The 21,088-nt window shown below is 37.4% G+C and overlaps 1 protein-coding gene across 1 annotated transcript in view; it reads right to left on the bottom strand.

Annotated features, from left to right (window-relative positions):
* aclya (ATP citrate lyase a) overlaps positions 1-18,677 on the bottom strand; it is a 48,008-nt gene extending 29,331 nt beyond the window's left edge. Inside the window, exons 1-6 of the mRNA XM_007256256.4 lie at positions 18,535-18,677; positions 9,239-9,416; positions 7,274-7,396; positions 4,644-4,706; positions 4,158-4,348; positions 1,088-1,167 (exon numbers count right to left, since the gene is read on the bottom strand). Coding sequence (XP_007256318.3) covers positions 1,088-1,167; positions 4,158-4,348; positions 4,644-4,706; positions 7,274-7,396; positions 9,239-9,397 — 616 coding nt within the window. The 5' untranslated portion in view covers positions 9,398-9,416; positions 18,535-18,677. The remainder of the gene's footprint in view (positions 1-1,087; positions 1,168-4,157; positions 4,349-4,643; positions 4,707-7,273; positions 7,397-9,238; positions 9,417-18,534) is intronic.
* Positions 18,678-21,088: the final 2,411 nt, after the last annotated feature.

Raw genomic sequence — 21,088 nt, forward strand, 5'->3', positions numbered from 1 at the left:
ACTCTTACAATATATCTCTCTCACTCTTTCTCAATCTCTCATACTGACTCTTTCTCTCAACCTCTCAGTCTCTCTTACTCTTACACTATCTCTCACTCTTACTCAATCTCTCATACTGACTCTTTCTCTCAACCTCTTAGTCTCTCTCACTCTCACACTTTCTCACACTATCTTTCATTCTGACTCTTTTTCAGTATCTCTCTCTCCCAATCTCTCACTCTTCACTTTTCCCAATCTCTCAATCTCGCACTCACTCTTTCTCAATCTCTCAATCTCGCACTCACTCTTTCTCAATCTCTCTCACTGACTCTTTCTCTTAATCTTTCAGTCTCTCTCACTCTTTCTCAGTCTCTTACTGTTTCTCAATCTCTGACTCTTTTACCCTCTCTCAATCTCTCTCTCTTTCTCTCTTAAAGAGTAACTGATTACAGGGTGTTGAAAGCCTAGTAAATGAGCTGCAGCTGAAGTTGGTTAAAAATAGTTTAAGATGGTTAGTCTTTAGGAGTTCCCCCCATCACATGATGTTTCATTCAGATTGAATTTAAGAAATGATTGTGTGGATAAAACAATGCTTCTTCTTGTGTCGAAATCTGTGTTCACAGTAACCGAGAGCATGCTCACTTTTACTAACATTGCCTAGAAGTTGTATTGAGTCAAAAATGGGGAAAACACAATTAAGTCCCTTTTAAAAATCCAGTAATAATAAATATTGAAGATACACAGAACTTTATTGATTGAAAAGTGTGGAGGAGATAAATTGCTCGTACTATTGTATCTGGTATATAGTATCCGGATGTGTTGGCATCCAACATTTTTGATATCTTCCTTTGCAGAATAAAGTGACCTGCTTAAACCTGGTTGACCTGGTTTTGCATGTGGTTTGTTGTGATGAATGTTGTTGCATTTGCGGTTTTCCTTGTGTAAAAACAAACCAAAGGGGAAACCACTCCACCCTTCAAAGCCTAATTTGTAAATTAGGCTGATGAACTACATGCAGTGGAAGCAGGTATTGCAGGTCAGCGATTAGAGAACACTGCTCTCTGTGTTGTTAAAGATGGAGGCAGAACTGGTTATAATGGTGACTCACCCAGTGGGTTGATCTCCAGGTAAGTGAAGTATAGATCCTCATACAGGTTAAACAAGCCCACCAGGAAGCTGGTCAGCACCCTGCACATTCACACACACACACAAACAAACAAAAAAAGATAAATAGTTAAACTGGAAAGTAGACGGTAACTACAGATACAAGCCTTCTTTGAGGAGAAATTAAAAAAGTGGTTAATACGCTCACACTAATTGGAATTGTGGGCCAATATTTATATTCAGCTCCAGAAAATTAAGAGACCACCTTAAAATGATGAGTATCTCTGGCTTCACTATTTAAAAATACATGTTTGAGTAAAATTAACATTGTGGTTTTATTTTATAAACAACTGACTGATATTTTTTCCAAATTCCACATAAAATTATTGTCATTTAGAGAATTTAATGACAGAAAATAAAAAAAATGATCAAAATATTTAAAAAGATGCAGAGCTTTCAGACCTTAAATGATGCAAAGAAAACAAGTTAACATCCATTAAAAACAAAAATACTAATGTTGAAACTCAGGAAGCACTTCACCAGTCTTTCACACTGCTTTTGGATGACCTTATGAAAAACAATTGAGATTTGTATGAGGACTTGTGACCATCATATATATATATATATATATATTATTTTACAGAAGGTTCTTTAGTTTAATGTATGTCTATATTAGACTTCTGACTGCAGTCTGTAATCTTTAAACTGAACAGCTGGGGTTCAGTCAAGTGGGGAGCGATTGAGATGCAGATGAAGAGGCAGGGAATATATGGTGTTTAGTAAGGTATGGTACACAAAGCAAGTGAGAAAGTTAATTTCTGTGAAAAGAAGGGAATTCAAATACATAAATAAACAGTTTGTTTTGTCCCAGTTGGACGCAGACGGTCTCTCCACGCCTCAGAAATCCAGCTTTACACTGGAGAATAAAGAGCTGACAGACTGAGAGACGACTGGGAGGGACGGAGGAGTGGAGAAAGAGAAGAGAGAACAACATGGTACAATTGTGAATAAAAAGACAAAGGGAAAAAAAAATCTGAAAAAGCCAAAAATAAATGTTATGGTAGGCAAATAAAAAACCTGCCTTTTCTTATGTGACAGGAGAGTGACTATGCAGGCTTATGCCGGAGGAGTGTATTTGTTTGTTTCAGAGACAGAGAAAGAGAGAGTTTGTGTGTGTGTGTGTGTGTGTGTGTGTGTGTCTTGTTCCCATTAGCCCATTACCCTCCTGAGAGTCGGGCCGAGTCTGACTTTTACAGAGCAGACAACAGTAACAGCCCAAAGAGAACAAAGAAAGAAAGACACCCAGGAAAGAAAGAGAAACAGACAAATATAAAAACAGCAAGAAAGGAGGTCAGACATTCAAAAATAAAATACAAAAGTAAAAAAAGAAAAAAGCAGACATTTAAGATAGTAAAAAAAAAAGATTTAAAGAATTTAAAGAATAAAAAATAAATGGTAAAGTTCAAAAAACATAAAAAAACACGAAAAGAATAACAATAATAAAAAAAGAAAGGAAGAAAAATTTAAGAAAGAAAACTAGAAGGACAGAAAGAAAGACAGACAGAAACAAAGGAAGACGAAGACAGATAAGAAGGAAACAAAAAAAGAAAGAAAAAAAAGAAAGACAGAAACCAATAAAATAAGCACTAGAAGAAATGAATAACACTCAAGAAAATAAAGAAAGAAAACTAGAAGGACAGGAAGAAGGACAGACAGATGGAAACAAAGGAAGATAAAGACAGGAAATAAATACATAAATAAATTAATTAATAACACTAGAAGAAAAGAATAACACTCAAGAAAAGAAAGAAAAAGAAAGAAAGAGAGCTAGAAGGACAGGAAGAAAAACAGATGAAAACAATGAAAGAAAGAAAGAAAGAAAGAAAGAAAGAAAGAAAGAAAGAAAGAAAGAAAAAGAAACACTAGATGAAAAGAATAACACTTAAGAAAAGAAAGAAAGATAAAGTGAAAAAAGAAAAAAAATCAAGGAAGGAATACAGACATAGACAAATTAAAAGACAGACCACAATGAAAGAAAGAAATATAGACAGAAGATAAAAATAAAGAAATATAAAGAAAGAAGAAAAAAGCCCTGATATTTCTGAACAATTGTCAAAGCATCAAACTGACAATTTCAATGTCAGCCAAGACAGTGAGTACAGCCAGAAAGAGGTGTATGTGTGTGTGTGTGTGTGTGTGTGTGTGTGTGTGTGTGTGTGTGTATGTGTTTCATCTAGCTAAGAGACAGGCAGGCGATGCGTGATCAGAATAACAGTAGGGTAAATGGGAGGGAGGAAGAGTTTCATTTGTCTAATGGACTCCTCCCCTCACCACCACTCCCTCACTCTCATCCCTCAGTGAACGGGTATGACGGCATCATCCCTCTTTCCCTCCCTCCACTTCAGTTTTACTTCTTTATTTTTACTTAGTCATCACTTTTAGGTTTTTTAGCGCCAAATGTGTGCGTGTGTGTTATCTCTTTACGCCACGGCCTGTGATCTATATCATGATCATCATTCACTGACATTGCGAAGCAATTGTTTATTATTCATTAATTTAATACTCATTAATTGAAATAATTTAATATGTGAGAGACAGAGTAAGTGAGAGATCCCTTCATTGTCTTCTTTTCTTGCTAACAAGCCGTTAGAGGCTTATAAATGGGAAAGCTAGTGATGCTGACAGTTAGCTATGCTAACAGCTAGTAAGCTGTTTTTCTGAGGTGGATTACTCACTAATAGTTAATAACAGAATGATGGCACTGCACAGGTTGTGTGTGATTATACGTATATCATGTCTGTACATTACTCTTGGCTTCAGTTATGAAACCAAGATTATAGAATAGCGACATAATAGAATAGCTGCCGGCTAAATGTCTTTAAAAAATCTCAATATTTATTGATTTTTGACTATTAGCTCTAGTTTAAAATCTATGAAAATAAACCTAAGCTATCCTTTGAGCAGAGGAATGAGATTCGTAGGTCCAAACTGTGATGTGAAATGAATTATGACTTGTACTATTGCAAACCTACGCCAAAAGTATCTCTCTCTTTTCCTCATGCTCTCACACTCACTCTTTTTTGTCGGCAGGGACGTGCGTGAGCAGCTTCTGTTTGACGTCATCTGGCCGGAGTTTCTCATCCACACCAACCAGCAGCTTCTGAGCTTTAGAATCGACATCACCAACATCGACACCACCTTCATGATGAAACAAGACGTAATCACCCTCACGCGCTGCGTAAATACACACGTAAAACTCCTCCTCCTGCATAAAAAGACAGACAGACAGACATATGCGATATCAGTCAATTGTAATGTACTTATTTCTTGGTTTTTGTTCTGTTGAATAGAAATCATTTCTAATCTAAAGTAATATCACAGCTGCACACAAACACTACAAATCTCATCAGGTCTTAAGTAGAAGGGTCTGGATCTTCCTCATAAATATGCTAAGATGCCAAAACAGCAGAGCTCACAGCTTCTTGAGAAATCATCCTAGGGCTAAGTTCTTAATAACTCATTCCACATTCTCTTTCATGCAGATTAATTCTGGGTTTTACCTGCTTATGGGCGACAAAAGGCTCTATGAGGAAGTTCTTCAGAATGCCTTTAGCCTTCCCCACCTGAGAGAAACAGAGAGAAATGAGTCAGTCTTCAGCTAAAGATTAAAATACATTTAGAGTCTTTGTCTCAGTTCCTTTTAACTCATTAAAATCCTCCCACATCCAAAGGTGTCAAAAGTATTTGTTGCACAATTTGTTGCACTTATCTTACACCCTGCGCAAGGCGCGTTGTGATGCTCTTTGCTATCTTACACCCCGTCAACAGTCTATTTTTACAACTTGTGCCCACACCTTTAAAATAATGTCAGAGTTTAGGAATACATCTACACTGATGGGTGTGGTGGTCTGGAAGTGAGGTGTGTTCAGGTAAATATCTGGTGTGTTGCTATTTTGGCAGCAGAAAACACAGGTGCGCCACTGACTGAAATAAACCTAGACAACAGTCAATTGTCAGAGTCCATTCCTATAGATGTGCCATACACCCCTGCTCATTAAACATGCACACACGAACGCACTCCAGAGCCCAAACCCGACTTTTAACTCAACAATAAACAGAATAAAGGATAAAATAGCATTGCTGTTCCCTTAAATGAGCTGCTGGCGCACCTTCACAATGTGAAAGAGCAGGTCCGTTTCCTTTGCTGAGACGCACAAAGCGTCGCACTGTTAAGATACGAACGTGCCGAAGTAAGAGCACGCCTGGCCTTTAAAGGGAATGGCAAGTAACACACTGATTGGTTAATTTCATGTTACACCCAAAACACACCTATGAGTAATTAAGGGAATCAGTACATGCCTTTTGCGTGTTTTGAGCCACGCAAGGCGTATTTTTTTCACCCTCAAGATACCAAAGACACAGGGACTAAAACCAGTTGTCTAGTAAATTGTACTATTTGTTCCATGTTGCACCATGATTCAGGTGGAAAGTAGTTTCAAAGCCTCTGGACTTGACATGAGAATACTGGATGTGCACCTCAACTATACCCAAAAATATCAGATGGAGCACAAACCATCATTCCAGACATCACAAAATGCCATGGACCTAAAGGCTCAATGCTTCAGACAGGGTGAAAAAAAAAAAAATTGAATGCCTGTCGTTGCAAGCGGCTCTCAAACAAACACACACACACCAATCTCATTGCCGTGCAGTCATAACAGTGGAGCAAGAGGGCTCCAGATATAAATCAACAGGAGAAAAGCGGCGAGGAGAGGTGACATTTCAGAGCGAGCGCTGGACGATAACGAGGGGGAAAAATGAAAAGCTGAGAAAGGAGTCTGCAGTCGTTTAAGAGCCTCCGGGGACAAGAGCCAATTTAGAGAGAGAGACATTACCATGCTACTGTGCAATATAGTGAATAAATTAAGGAGGGAGGAAAGAAAAGGTTATTTAAAAAAAAAGAATGAATGAAAAAATATCTAAAATAATAAATACATTATGAACAAACATGCAACAAAAATAATGAAAAGAAAAGGAAAAGGAACTTTTTTAACACATTGATACCCAATGAAGCGGTCAGACTGAGAAGGTCCTTTGTCCCCATAGGCATCAGGCTTATTAACAAAGTAAAATCGCATTCAATGTCTTTCTTTCTTTTTATGATTTTTTTAAATTGTAAATTTAATATTGAAGATATTAAAGCTGTAAAGGAAACTAAGCAGAAATATGTTGTAAACTAAAAAAAATCTTAGTAAACTTATATTCTAAGTAGCCAGACTTAGATATGAAGGCAGATTTGCACACTCGTGGTATTTTAAACTCAGTGTCTTCATGATAGCATCACCTGGAATAGTTTTCTCAGCATCTTGAAGGAAGGAGTTCCTGGAGGTGCTGAACAATATTTGCTGCTTTTCCTTCATGCTGTGAAGCTTTAGCTCATCCCAAATCACTCGTCTCAGTTGATCAGGTTTAGGTCAGGGGATTGTGGAGGCCAAACACTACGTAATTACATATATTGTCCTTAATTGTTTTCCTGTCTTTAATATTATTTTTCCAATATGCCGGATGGTGACAAAGTGCTAGATGTCGACTGCTTCAATGCGAAAAAAGGTATAGATTTTGTTAATTATTATTAATCAAAAGTGTATTGTCTATAAAATTGTGTAATTTCTTTGTTATGATATGTTATCATATTAGTAGCATTGCATGGTCTTAAAATTTGTTATTTACAATGTATCAAAAAATCATGGCAAATGTACAAATAGAAATGCTCAAAAATAAGGTTTTCCTAACATATATAAACATATATATACACTGAACGCAGGATCTTTGCACATTTGAGCAGAAAGGATTTCCTTCTACTACACATTAATTCTGGAGAGACGTTAAGACATCAATCTTTGTTTACAGCGTCCTACACCAGCTGCTTCCCTGCCCACTGAATGATGGACACACTCGCTCTCTGAGACACACTTTGCCTTAATGGTCAGCTACACACAGAGTACAGAGCACTGGCAGCACTGAAATGTGTGTGCATGCAAGTAGGAGGCACTGTATGTAAACACACCTGTACATACATACTGTACATACCTCACTCTGTCATACTGAGAAATAAACAGATAAATGGATCATTTTTAACTGAGTGTATAATATATGAGTGTGAAGTGTGTGTGTGTGTGTGTGACCTCACCGTGGTCTCTCTCATCAGGCGAGGTCTGAGCCATTCTTTGACCCCCTGCAGATCAAGATTCACCCCCACCAATCCCAGCTTCCCCCTGCGCTTGATCAGCTGATCCGGCTTCACAACCAGTCGCTGCAGAGAAGAATAAAACAGCATCGTCACAGTCATGATCATATTTAATAACTATATGGATGTTTCATAATAAAATTAATTTAGTGTTACAGAGATTAGATGCTTGTATGACTTACTTACCTGTCCAGAAAAGAAAGAGAAAGAAAGGGGAAGGAATGGAATGGAAGGTAAGAAACACAAGAAAATAAAGAAAAGGAAAAGATGAATGAGATATAACAGAAGGAAAGTAAACTAAAGTAATAAAAATTAAATCAGTGAATGAAAGAAGGAAGCACTGAAATGAAAAGAAGGAAAAACAAAGGAAAAAAACATAAAAGAAATAAAATGAAGAAGTAAAAGGAAAGGAGGGGCATTAAGAAAGAAAGAAAGAAAGAAAGAAAGGAAGGAAGAAAGGAAAGTAAAAAAAAAGAAAAAGACAGAGGCTGACCACTGAGAGGTTGCAGAGAGAGGGCACAGAGAGGACGGCCAGGAGGAACGAGAGGGTGGACCTTAATTCAATTTACTAATCAACCCTATCTCTACACCCACATCTCCCCAGAGAGAGAAAGAGAAAGAGAGAGAGAGAGAGAAAGAGAGAGAGAGAGGGATGACTCATATGTAATATGATTACTCTCTGCTCTCCTCTATAAAGGTGATTAAGAGTGCTTTTAGAGCTGCTCTGGAGGGAGATGCCTCAGCAGTGATACGCTGTGAAAGGGCTCTTAATCTCTGCTGCTTTTACTTACATCATCCTTAGCATTCGTTTTCTTCTTCTTTGTTCTCCTGTCCCACCACTGCTCATTATCTCTCTCTGTCTATCTCTCTCTCTATCTTTCTCTCTAAATCTGGAAAAGCACACTGAAACATCCCCTACTGATCACATTGATAGATGTTGTTCTCTGGTAGAATGCAACAGCTGCGTTCCAAAGCTTAAGCTGCAGTCACACACATATGGAACAGTCTAATGAGGTTAGAGGTTTTTGTTCCCCATTTTCTCCACAATTTACCTTACCAATTACCCAACCCACTCATTAGTACTCCCCCAACACCAGGAGGGTGAAGACTAGTACATGCCTCCTCTGATACAGGTGAAGTCAGCCACAACCTCTTTGCTGCAGACATCACCTTTTGGAGTGATGTGGGGAGAAAGCGCCATCTACCCACCCAGAGAGAGCAAGGCCAAAATGCCCCGGTAGCTGATGGCAAGCTACATGAACAGGATTTGAACCGGAAATCTCCTGATCATAGTGGCAGCGCTTAGTCTGCTGGACACCACTATTTTTCTTACGATACTGATACCAGGTTTTATTAATACCAGATTTTTTCCAGATCTACTGGGGTATTATTTTTTTCTCCTACCTCCACTTTTAATTCACTACTTATTTTCAATGATTTTATTACTTTTATTCCAATACATTTTTTTATTATTAAAATGTTACGAATTATCACATTATCACTGCTAGAGCAGTAGGTGCTCTGCACTGTCATTGATGAAGCTCCTCATCATTGAGCGAATAAAGCGATCAAGCTGTCGTATAAGAAACGCACATGCTCCTATTCTGCCTTTCTCTCTGCTGCCCTCCTGCAATATGATATTCACTTATTTCACTATGTAGGTATGGTGCTTAAAGAACACTTTTTGATATAGCACTTGTTACTTTATTTAAGTCTGGGTCTCTAGTACTTTATACATGTCTGCCGATACCAACTATAACTACTTCACAACTTCAGAGATTTTTTTTCATAGATTAATGTGCCTTAATTTGTTAAAGAAATTGACAAAAGAATTTCTAGGAAACAATTACATGTGCAAGATGAGTAAGTTCAGAGAGATACTGAAATATCGAAAATGTGTTTTTTTACCTCAGTAAGAAGCCATGGATGATCCTGAACCAGCTGGTCCCAGCGTGTTTCTGCAGTGACGTTAGCATAGCGAAAGTGGTTCTGTACGGCCGCTGTGGTGCAGATGTGCTTATACAGGAAATCTTTTCCTGTCTGCTCTGAGATGGCCTTTGCTGACATAGTGCTGGATCACCTAGACCTAGACAAAGAGGAAGAGAGACAGTGAGAGAGAAAGAGTTGGAGAAAGCTGAAAAAAATGACAGGAATAGGATGCATCACTCCTAGGGTGGCATTACTTATAAATGAAGGATAACAATAATATTAAAACTTTTAAAAAAATATATATTAAAAAGTATATTATTATCTATATGCAAAAAGTCATAAATGATACCAGTTAGGGGTGGGACAAAATATCTATATTTTTAATTTGCGATACATTATTCATATGTGGCTTCAAATATCAGGATTTTTTTTTAACCGTAGGTGCACCAATTTGCCTTGCTAAAGTGGATACAACATTCTGAACATTTATATCTAAAGTTGTGCTAACATTTAGCATTCCTTGATCCACACGCTGTCACATCTCTACTGGAAATACATTATACATGGCATTATTACCCACAGTGGACTGTGCAGTGGGTGGCAATTATCGTGACACGATACTAGTTCCTTTCCCATAACATTTGGCATGTTAATGTAGTGAACATGCATACATAATTTTTCATATCTGCAAATGCCCATAATTCCCAAATATCACTATTAATAAACGTTTATTTTCTGAACGGCCAAAGAGCTAGTGTTTAGCGTGGTAGTAACGCTAGTACTGCTGGAGAACTAAACTGAAACTCCTGTATAACGCAGCACTTCAGCAGAGTGGCTTTACTGCTTCTTACAACCTGACTGGTAAAATTCAATCATAAGGTGCACCGGATTACATAAGGCGCACTGACGATTTTTGGGGAAATTAAAGAATTTTAAATGTGCCTTATAGCGCAAAAAATATAGTAATAATCCTTAATATTCTATATTTATTCTCTGTATTACACCACTGTCTAACAGTGCCACAAGTCACATGTGGGAATTTTGCTAAATAATTCTGAATCCTACACAAAATAACCCAATCAAACTCATTTCCAACCTCTAACTGAAACCTGTATTCATCCTTCCAGCTAATGGATTGACTATTCAAACATGATAAAATGATACATAAAGGTTTAGAGTCTTTGTATACACATTATTAAACAATATACTTTCCTAATTCTTTTTTCTTCAGTGCACCTTATCACCCCATAACCCCATTCCATCTTCTGCCAGCCTTTCGCTTTCTTTACCTTCCACTAAAAAAAGAAAAGCTAAAAACAGCCTCCATGCTAACGCTAACATGATTAGCGCCCAGCCCCAGCCCAGCCCTAGTTAGAGAAAATTTCCTTAAGCCAAGGTCCAGAACACTGTAAATGTCTAACGCAAAATTTAAATACAATATCAGAAATATTTGTATGTACAGGCACATTTATTTAGTTATTTAGCAGCAACAAAACTGCAGTCAGTTTTTTTCTAATCCATACTTGAAAAGAGTAAGTATAAAAGAGTAGGCACTTGATTTTAAGTTGAGATGCTAATTAATTAATACACTCTACTCGGATACTTAAAATTAAGAAATGCATTCTGTACTTATTCACAAACTGGCTGTTTTCCACCTGAAAGGTATGTTGTAGCTACAAAGATAACACAGTAACTTTAGCTTGCTTAGCTAACTTAGCTCTAGCTCATTTATTTGTTTACAAAAGACTGCCTGCCTTTCTCAATAGACATTCCACGTTGACTTTGTCACGTTGAACTGTTAATTGTACAGTTATATATGACTTGAGTAGAACTACTGAGGTAAATGTATGATTAGAATAGCACTGCTGAGGTAGCAAGCTAACCATTTGCTAAAAGTGTGACAAGAATAGCACTATCTATCTATCTATCTATCATGGTAAACTGAATCTATACTCTATACTATAACTTGCTTAATACTAAAAGAAAAAAATAACTATACTCATTGTCCATGACATATCTACCAGAAGCAGATTTTATATAGCCAAAGATTAATTTTACTCTACTTTTTTAGTAGAATGAGGCATTATTAGTATCATGACAAAAATAATTAATAAAATTAAGTCCTGTATTGTTAAACATTGCAATGTATATCGCAGCACAACAAAATATCAAAATGTAAGTTTTTTCCAGTATCTGGCAGCCCTATTCTAAATAAATGTTTTTCAACTGAAATTTAAGAAAATTACTAAACAATGAGTGCAGAAACAAAAAGTTTGTCTTTATGTTATGACTGATCAGTGTATATACACCATATACATAAACTTGCCATCTAAGAAAGAGAACATAGCACATGGCTTTCCTCTGACGAGGTTAAAAGCTCCACACTTCAGCAGCCCTGTGACGGGCAGGCTGTCATTCTCCTCTGATGACATCACAGTGCCCGTCTGAACTCTGTCAGGATTTTGTGATGCAGTGTGGACAGTATGCTGTCAGTGAGGGCATCACACTGACCTTCTATTTCTGACACTTCTCGCTGGAACAGCCGGATAAAAAACATCTCAGAATTATGACAGAAAAAAATGCCATAGGCTCTGAGAGTCTGAGACACTACAACTGTTAGTTATAGAGTTTGCTCAGTGATGGTGTGTATTTCATACAGCCCCAGAGTCCCGGGGTTATATGTTTAATCCTTGCTTTGTATCCACTGAGCTTCCTCTGTGTACTATGATTAGATAGTGATAAGAAAATTAGATACTAGTTAATGTTCATTATTGGTCCCACTAGGGCTGTGCAATTAATAACATTATAATAATGGTTATTACACTCTTCATGCTCTTCACACTGCAGACTGTGCTCAGAAAGCTGGAGGCAGAATGAGGTAGAGCATGGTAGAGTAAGGTAGAGCAAGGTAGAGAAAGACAGAGTGAAGTAGAGTGAGGCAAAGCGAGGTAGACTGCGGTGAAAGTTAGTTAGAGCAAGGTAGAGAGAGATGGAGTAAGGTAGCGCAAGGTAGAGGGAGAGGCAAAGTGAGGTAGTGCGAGTAAGGCAGAGAAAGGCAGAGAGAGATAGAGAGAGGCAGAGCAAGGTAAGTGAGGTACAGCAACGTGGAGTGAGCTCGATTGAGGCAGAGCAAGGTAGAGTGAGAGGCAAAGAGAGGTAGCGCAAAGTAGAGTGAGACAGAGTAAGGTAGAGAAAGGCAGAGAGAGATAGAGAGAGGCAGAGCAAGGTAAGTGAGGTAGAGCAACGTAGAGTGAGCTAGATTGAGGCGGAGCGAAGTAAAGGGAGAGGCAAAGTGAGGGAGAGCGAGGCAGAGTGAGGTAAAGAGAGATGGAGTGAGGTAGCGCAAAGTAGAGTGAGATAAACTAAGGTAGAGTGAGGTAGAGAAAGGCAGAGGGAGGTAGAGAAAGGCAGAGGGAGGTAGAGAGAGGCAGAGCAAAGTAAGTGAGGTAGAGCGAGGTAGAGAGAGATGGAATGAGGTAGTGCAAAGTAGAGTGAGATATAGCAAGGCAGAGTAAGGTAGAGAGGGGCAGAGCAAGATAAGTGAGGTAAAGCAACGTAGAGTGGGCTAGATTGAGGCAGAGCGAGGTAGAGTGAGAGGCAAAGTGAGGTAGAGTGAGGCAAAGTGAGATAGAGTGAGGTAGAGAGAGATGGAGTGAGGTGGCGCAAAGAAGAGTGAGGTAGAGTAAGGTAGAGTGAGGAAGAAAAAGGCAGAGCAAGGTAGAGTAAGGTAGAGTGAGGTAGAGCCATGTTGAGTGAGCTAGATTGAGGCAGAGCGAGGTAAAGGGAGAGGCAAAGTGAGGTAGAGCGAGGTGAAAGTGAGCTAGAGCAAGGTAGAGAGAGATGGAGTGAGGTAGCACAAAGTAGAGTGAGGAAGAGAAAGGCAGAGCAAGGTAGAGTAAGGTAGAGTGAGATAGAGCAATGTTGAGTGAGCTTTATTGAGGCAGAGCGAGGTAGAGTGAGAGGCAAAGTGAGGTAGAGCGAGGTGAAAGTGAGATAGAGTCAGGTAGAGAGATGGAGTGAGGTAGCGCAAAGTAGAGTGAGGTAGAGTAAGGTAAAGTGAGGAAGAGAAAGGCAGAGCCAGGTAGAGAGAGGTAGAGCAATGTTGAGTGAGCTAGATTAAGGCAGAGCGAGGTAGAGGGAGAGGCAAAGTGAGGTAGAGCAAGGTGAAAGTGAGGTAGAGCAAGGTAGAGAGAGAGATGGAGTGAGGTAGCACAAAGCAGAGTGACGTAGATTGAGGCAAAGCAAGGTTGAGTAAGGTAAAGTGAGGTGAAGCAAGGTAGAGAGTTTGAGCGAAGTAGAGTGAGGTAGAGAGAATCAGAGTAAGCTAGAGTGAGCTAGAACAAGGTAAAACAAGGTCCCACATGGAAATATATCAAAGGCCTCCCTATAATTTAAATACTTGAGGCAGGTAGCATCACTCACAATAACAGGCATACACAAAAACACACAGGCAGCAGAGAAAAACAAATGAATTCTTTCTAATCAATACATTTTCTCCATCTATTCATTTTCTTTATTACCCACCCAAACTCTCCATAACGCTGCCTTTTCTTTCTGCCTCAAAATGAACTGCATTCACTGGCCTTTGAGATGAATGAGGAAGAGACCCAGATCTTCAATTAAGGCCCAAGTGTTTCCCTAAGAGATACTAGAAATCCTTGACCTGTTCAATTTACTGATTAACAAACAGCAGCAGCCCGACAGCCTGCAGACCAATACAACCATCATAAATCAGCAGTCAGAAGCAAGGAGAAGGTCAGTCCATATCAGCTTTTCAGAACTGGGAAACCAGGCTGTGTGAGATGCTGGAACACACTCTCACCACACACACACACACACACACCATTTTACGACCAAGGAGCTGAAACTAAAGAGTTGATAGTATTATTGCACAAGCAGGTAATGAGTCTCTGCTTCCACAGTACCCACCGGCAGTCTTGTCTTAAGGTGAATTTACACAATCTTAGCTCAAAGACAAGACAGGTTTACTGCACTCATTCACTGTGTCACAGTTTAGCCCGTGTCTGTCTCGTTGTGTCTCCTTCTCCTGGTCTATTGTGCTCCTGCCCCTCTGTTTTCCTGTCATGTGTCCCAGCCATGTGCTATTGTTGTGTTTTTGTCCTTGTCTCCGCCCTAGCCCTGCCCTAGCCATTAGTGCTGTAACCTCTTGTCTCATTTGTAACCCCGCCCCCTTGTTAGCTCCCACAGGTGTCCCTTATGTTTGCCTGTATATAATACCCCATGTGCTCCTTGTTCTGTGTCGTGCTTTGTTTGATCTAGTCCTGTTTCTCTGTCAGAATCTTGTTTAGTTGTGTATTTGCGCCTTTGAGCCTTTTTGTCTGCAGTGTTCTGGTTTGTTTTCTTTAGTTTATTTATTTGTTTGATTATTTTGTTTGTTTGTTTAAGTCTTTTTCTCATATCCTCATAGTTCATAGTGTTTTGTTTTAGTTACCTTTTCTTTATACTATTTCATAGGGTTTTGCTCTTTTGTTTATTTTCTTGTTTAAATGGAAAATAAAACTAACTTGCATTTGCATCCGGCCTCCTCCTCTCCGTTACACACTGTATATAGCTACGTGACTAATGTAGCTAATGGACCCCACCATAAACCCCACCAATTAGCACCATAAATTCCTTCCTGCAACACCACACACACCTAAACAAGCAATTCAGGCAATTAAGCACAGCAAGTTGTCATTAATTTGCCACTTTTTCACCTAATTAAACAGCCTAAATGTATTTTGTCTTGCTTATAAAAGCAGTTACAAAAACTACTACTTAAAATATTTATTGAATTCTTAGCTTTTTTAATATCCCAAGCAGCCAAACACAGTTAGCACAATATATTTACCTCAGTACATGTATCTCACTAGTGTTATTCTAATAATAAATGTACATAAACAGTGATATTCAAATTTGTGATATTTGAATTTACATCAGCAGTACTATTCAAATCATGAATTTACATCAGAAGTGCGATTATAATCATAAATGTACTTCAGCAGTGCTTTTCTAAACATCAATTTATGTCAGCAGTACTATTCTAATCATAAATGTACTTCAGCAGTGCTATTCTTAATATCAATTTATGTCTGCAATGCTATCCTAACCATACATTTACATCAGCAGTACTTTTCTAATCATAAATGTACTTCAGCAGTGCTATTCTTAACATCAATTTATGTCAGCATTGCTATTTTAATCATACAATTACATCAGAAATGCTATTCTAAATATATTTTAACATCAGCAGTACTTTTCTAATTATAAATGTACTTCAGCAGTGCTACTATAAACATCAATTAATGTCAGCAGTGCTGTTCTTATCATACAATTACATCAGCAATGCTATTCTAACCATATATTTAAATCAGTAGTATTTTCTAACTATAAATGTATTTCAGCAGTGATATTCTAAACATCAATTTATGTCAGCAGCGCTATTCTAATCATACAATTACATCAGTAATGCTATTCTAATCACAAGTAAACTTTAAATTTAAGTAAACAAATTAATGCTAAGGGTAAGTGACCTCAGCTAACATTACTATTCCAGCCCTGTATATCTCTTATCTTGAAAGATGTTTTAAATTAATTTTAATCTTTCAGTATAAATTATTTGGTCTTTTTGCTTAATCAGCCAAACCTAAGACACCAAATGTGACTTGACTGAACTACAGCATGTGCAGTAGGCGTAACATTGTGTATCTTTGTGTATCTTTTCCACTGCACCAATGTGTCACTTTACCGCAATACTCCAGAGCTGCTGAGTTCAATCACTTATATTAGTGGGAAAGGCCACAGCATGCTCTCGGTATTGATCAGAAGGAGACAGTAAAAGAGAAAGAGGAAGGGAGGTGGAACAGGAGGCTAGCACTGCAGATCAATTACACTATCCATCTGAGCAGGTTGTGCAAGTGTTGAGAAATATTCTCACATAAAACATCAGCAGATGCAATAACTTTATATCTATCAAGTGTGTGTCTGACCATATATAACCAGGCCTAACTTAAGGGAAGATTAAAAAACTACTAGTATTCAAAAATGCATATGACTATGGTGCCAAAAAAGCTACTGTATAGGTGTTTTCATTTTTTACTAATGGACGCTGTTCTCTTCATCAGCCACAAGACAAAGCACTAGCTTTTTGGCCATTAAAGAACCAATAAGGATTATATATTTTTTATATTTTATATTTATATAAAATATGATAAAATGATAAAATAATGATAAAATAATCAGGATGTGTCAACAGATGGAAACATACAATGTTTAACCACTGTCAGCTCTTGTCAGCAGTGCTAAAGCCAGTATTTGCTAACTAGAACCAGGTTTAAACACATAACAGCGATGCAGCAGTCATGGAAGCTAGAAACTTCCAGGAGCAATCTTTGCTGCTAAACAGCCTAAAAAGCCTGAGGATTCATCCAAAAAGCTCAATGACAGGAGTAAATATTGGCAGTAAGTTCGACAGTTGCAGAAGACCACAAATAAGGTTGCTGTACTGTGGTTTCCATCACTTCCAGTCCGCAGGCCACAGCAACTGAAACTGAAAATTTGCCAAACCCAGAGTAGGTCTAATTCTTAACTAAATATATGACACTTAACTGTGAAAACCACAATCCATATTGCCATAAGTCAAGTGTAGATGCAATCCATGTTCTGGAATCATGTCAGATTTGATATATAGACATATATAGCAATATTTGTAATGATATTTGACATGAGTTTTAATTAGCACAAATGCAATTATAGAGAAAAAATAGTAAGAAAATCCATTTAAATCAATGATAGCATATGACCAGTCAACACTGCATTAAATATATGTTGTCCTGGTTATATCTATTCTAGTCAGAATGGATTTATAGATCTCTAAATCTGATATTATTACTATTAAATATTTTATTTGTCTCTGCAATGAGAATTTCTACTAGAGATCTGTAATTTGAGTGTTTACTAGTAAAACCAGTAACACCCGCAGCCTCAGCAAGAACATTTATTGCATTTGTATTAAAAAAGTAAAAACCTCTGATAAGATCACTGTACTGTGGTTTTCACCACAACTAGTCACAGACCACAGCAGCTGAAACTAAATATTACCACTTACCTATTTCCTAGATCCAGATTAGATTAAATCTAATCCTAAATTAAATACGATATTTAATAGTGAAACACTACCACCCATATTGCAATGTAGTCAAAGCTTCTTGCAATCTATGTTTCAGAACCATGTCAAAGTGGATAAATATATAGATACGTGTAATGATATTTGTGAGAGCTTCTACAAGCAAGTTATTATAGAGAAGGGGGAGTGCAAATTCTATATAAATCAATGATAGCACCAGTCAATACTCCATTAAGGATATATAGTACTGGTAATATCTAATCTAGTCAAAATGTATTTAAAGATCTTTAAATTTGATATTATTACTAGTATAGTAATGGTATTCTCTATGTCTCTGAAATGAGAGTTTTTTTACTAGTAAGATCTAGTGACAAATTTGCTATAGCAGCATGGATAAGTGTGAATAAAGAGCTGTAACATGATAAAGTGTCTTAGTGCGGATAAGGAGTCAGTGTTGTTTTAAATATGTAATTGTCTTTGAAGTGTTATCATTGATTGATATAGGAATTCACTCTCTCTTCCTTACTAGTAAACACTAGCGATATTAAATATCATCATAAATTTAATTTTTCCCAGAGCTATCTGTATGTCAATATTTTAGAAAATAAATTGCATCTAGTTTTGACTACACTAGAGTATGGAATGATGGTGTTTGATTGATTATTAATTGTCAATTGTTAGTAGTTATTGTTTTTATTATCATATCATTACAATAGTGCTCTGCACAAACTGCACTAAACCAAGCATGGATTTGTTTATGTTGTGTGATTGGTGAGTTCTGCAGTATGACTGCATGCTATGAGGAGAAATGAACTGGTTTAGTGCACTGGTGTTAACGATATGATAATAAAAACAATTCACCACTATTTCCTTATATACTCTTACCAGAACAGGATAGACCAGAAAATCAGTGCTGCTGGATGTGTAGGCATGTGCTCTACACCTGAATTCATTCATTCATTTATCCATTCATTCATTCATCAGTTCAGAGATTTAACAACTATTTTAATTTTAATAGAGGAACCATAACACAGGAACACCCCAAACACATCAAACTAAACTAGTTAGATCTATTTAAACTCATGTTAGTTAATTAACATCATTCTTTTTACACTAAACTGCATGAAAAATATGATTTAATATAACTTACCAGTGAAGAAATGAATGAAAGAATGAATGAATGAAAGGGAGGATCAGATGATCAGTCAGGGATCAGTGCTGTAACTCCTGGGAGATGCAGATTAAGGTGCACACTGCTCCTCTGCTCTTCTTAGACAGCGTGCTTTAGTTTCCTCCTCAATGCTCCCTTTTCTTTTCGCCCCCCACCCCCCTCCGTGTCTGACGATGGACTGAGCCGATCTCCCCGCTCTCTGATTGGCTGGTTCCGCCCAATCAGCGCCTAGTTTAAGCCCACTCCGTTTTTACAGCGAAAACAGCGACTCATTGATCGGACCAAACTCTGATTGGCTCAAATCGCCCACGCTTTCCGAGCTGGCCAATCAGGTCGAGCCTCACCGAGCACGTGAACACCGCCTGCCAGCATGAAGTTTAGATTGGTGAATAAATGATGGAATGTAACCCTGAGCTGATGTGGGTTAACTCAGTGAGGAAAGCAGTGATTTCTAAAACGAGCCTGCAATCAGATAAAGTGTGCTATAACTATAAATAACCACGTAATAATCAATAACACTTTCAACATCAAACATGTTGCTTTATAAGAAAAGCAAGTAACACCCAGATTTTTCCTTACCTTACTTATAAAATACAGCTCTGGAAAAAATTAAAAGACCACTTAAAAATTATGAGTTTCTTTGATTTCACCAAATTGAAAACCTCTGGAATATAATTAAGAGGAAGATGGATGATCACAAGCCATCAAACCAAGATGAACTGCTTGAATTTATCCAAAATCAGTGTGTAGGACCGGTGGAGGAGAACATGCCAAGATGCATGAAAACTCTTGACTTGACTTGAAACTGTCATTAAAAACCAGGGTTATTCCACCAAATACTGATTTCTGAACTGTTCTTGATTTCTGAATTTCTGAAACTTTATGAATACGAGGTTGTTTTCTTTGCATTATTTAAGGTATTTTTGTTATTTCAGTTATTTCTCATTTTCTGCAAAAAAATAAAATAAAAATCCAGAGCTGTACACTATACTCTCAATAGGTTAGTCACTCTCTAAAATCACTGGTTATTATAGCTATGTCAAGCTATTTTAGCCTAAGAGGATGGAATTTAACTTATTTGCTTACTTTAAATCTAAATATGTAAACCTACTTAAAAAGAATAACCAGTTTCCCAGTCTTATTTACAGTTAAATCAACATTTAAAAGTATAGTGTCTCTCTATATGCAATGATAAGAACTTTTTTACTATTTTATTTTATCTGCACTATTGACAATCTTTACTGTACATCTGAAAACATATATACACTACAGGTCAAAAGTTTTATTTCTGTTTATTTCTGCCATTTAATCTTTTCAGGTCCAGTGAGTAACCTGAAATAGTATAAAATGCAGTTAAAAATTAGCAATAAACTGCCAGTAAAACACATAACTAAAAAAATGTATATTGTACAAAAACTAAAAAAAAATACAGTTGACAAAGCATTTCAGTAGTACAGCAAAACAGACTGTTTTACTGCACTCTCTCCTGCAGCATTTACATAAAACACAGCATGTTCACACTTTCCTCATCCATCACTAGAAAAAGACACAGAAAGAAAAGTAACTTTGTTACTATTAAAATAGCGTTTTCTTTAGAGAAGTGTTTTCTTTAGAGAAATTACAGATAAAGCCAAAGTAAGGCCAGTACTCTTTCGTACACATGTCCATTTCTTGTACAATAAGTTGATAATGTAATTATCTTGACAGGCCTATTCACAGCTGTATACACTCTAAGCAGAATCTTTCAGTGCCCAAGGACCTTCCTTAAGTAGTTCCTACAAAATAGGAGGTGATTTAGTGGTATTTAAATGTGTGTCCTTACTTTACAAAAGGACAGCTGTTCTAGTACTTGTGCTCCTTACCTTCCAGAGCATATATCACTTCCACAGGGCTGGATTTATATCACTGAGACCCTCTTTCTAAGGTAAGGGTGGGGAAATTAATACATTGGCCACTAAAGTGGGCAGGCCTGACTGGCTAATGCGCAGCCTGGCTCTTTATCTTCACTATGATTACTTAATGCAGTCTGAGAACTCCAGCCAGAAGACATGAGTCAGTAATAAAAAAGATACAAGCTTTAAATAGGACTGTTCCCATTGATCTCTGGGCATCGACACTGACTAAGCAAATACAGAGATTAAACATTTTCATTACAGGTTTCATAAGTCAGATAAGACAATGTGGAAATATCAGTGCATCAGACGTGATCAGACAGTGATCTGAATTGAACTAACACGCATGCTGAACAAGTGTGGTCTAATTCATTTAAAAATGTATCTGGATCTCTACTTTTTTAATTTGTACCTTCAAAATATTTCTTAATATTGGGTTATAAAGATCAATGTATGATAAATTGTGCAGATTACAAGGTTAGATATTGAGGGAGGAAATCCCACATTTCCAGACAATGGGGAAAAGCCCCATTTAACAAACAATCAAAGTAATACAGTTTAATTTATATCATTAAGGGTAGGGATGCACCAAATATTCAACATAATTGAAAATACCAAATAATTTATACTGAACAATGACT

The sequence above is a fragment of the Astyanax mexicanus genome, chromosome 19, assembly GCF_023375975.1.
Source record: "Astyanax mexicanus isolate ESR-SI-001 chromosome 19, AstMex3_surface, whole genome shotgun sequence".
NCBI classification, from domain to species: Eukaryota; Metazoa; Chordata; class Actinopteri; order Characiformes; family Acestrorhamphidae; genus Astyanax; species Astyanax mexicanus.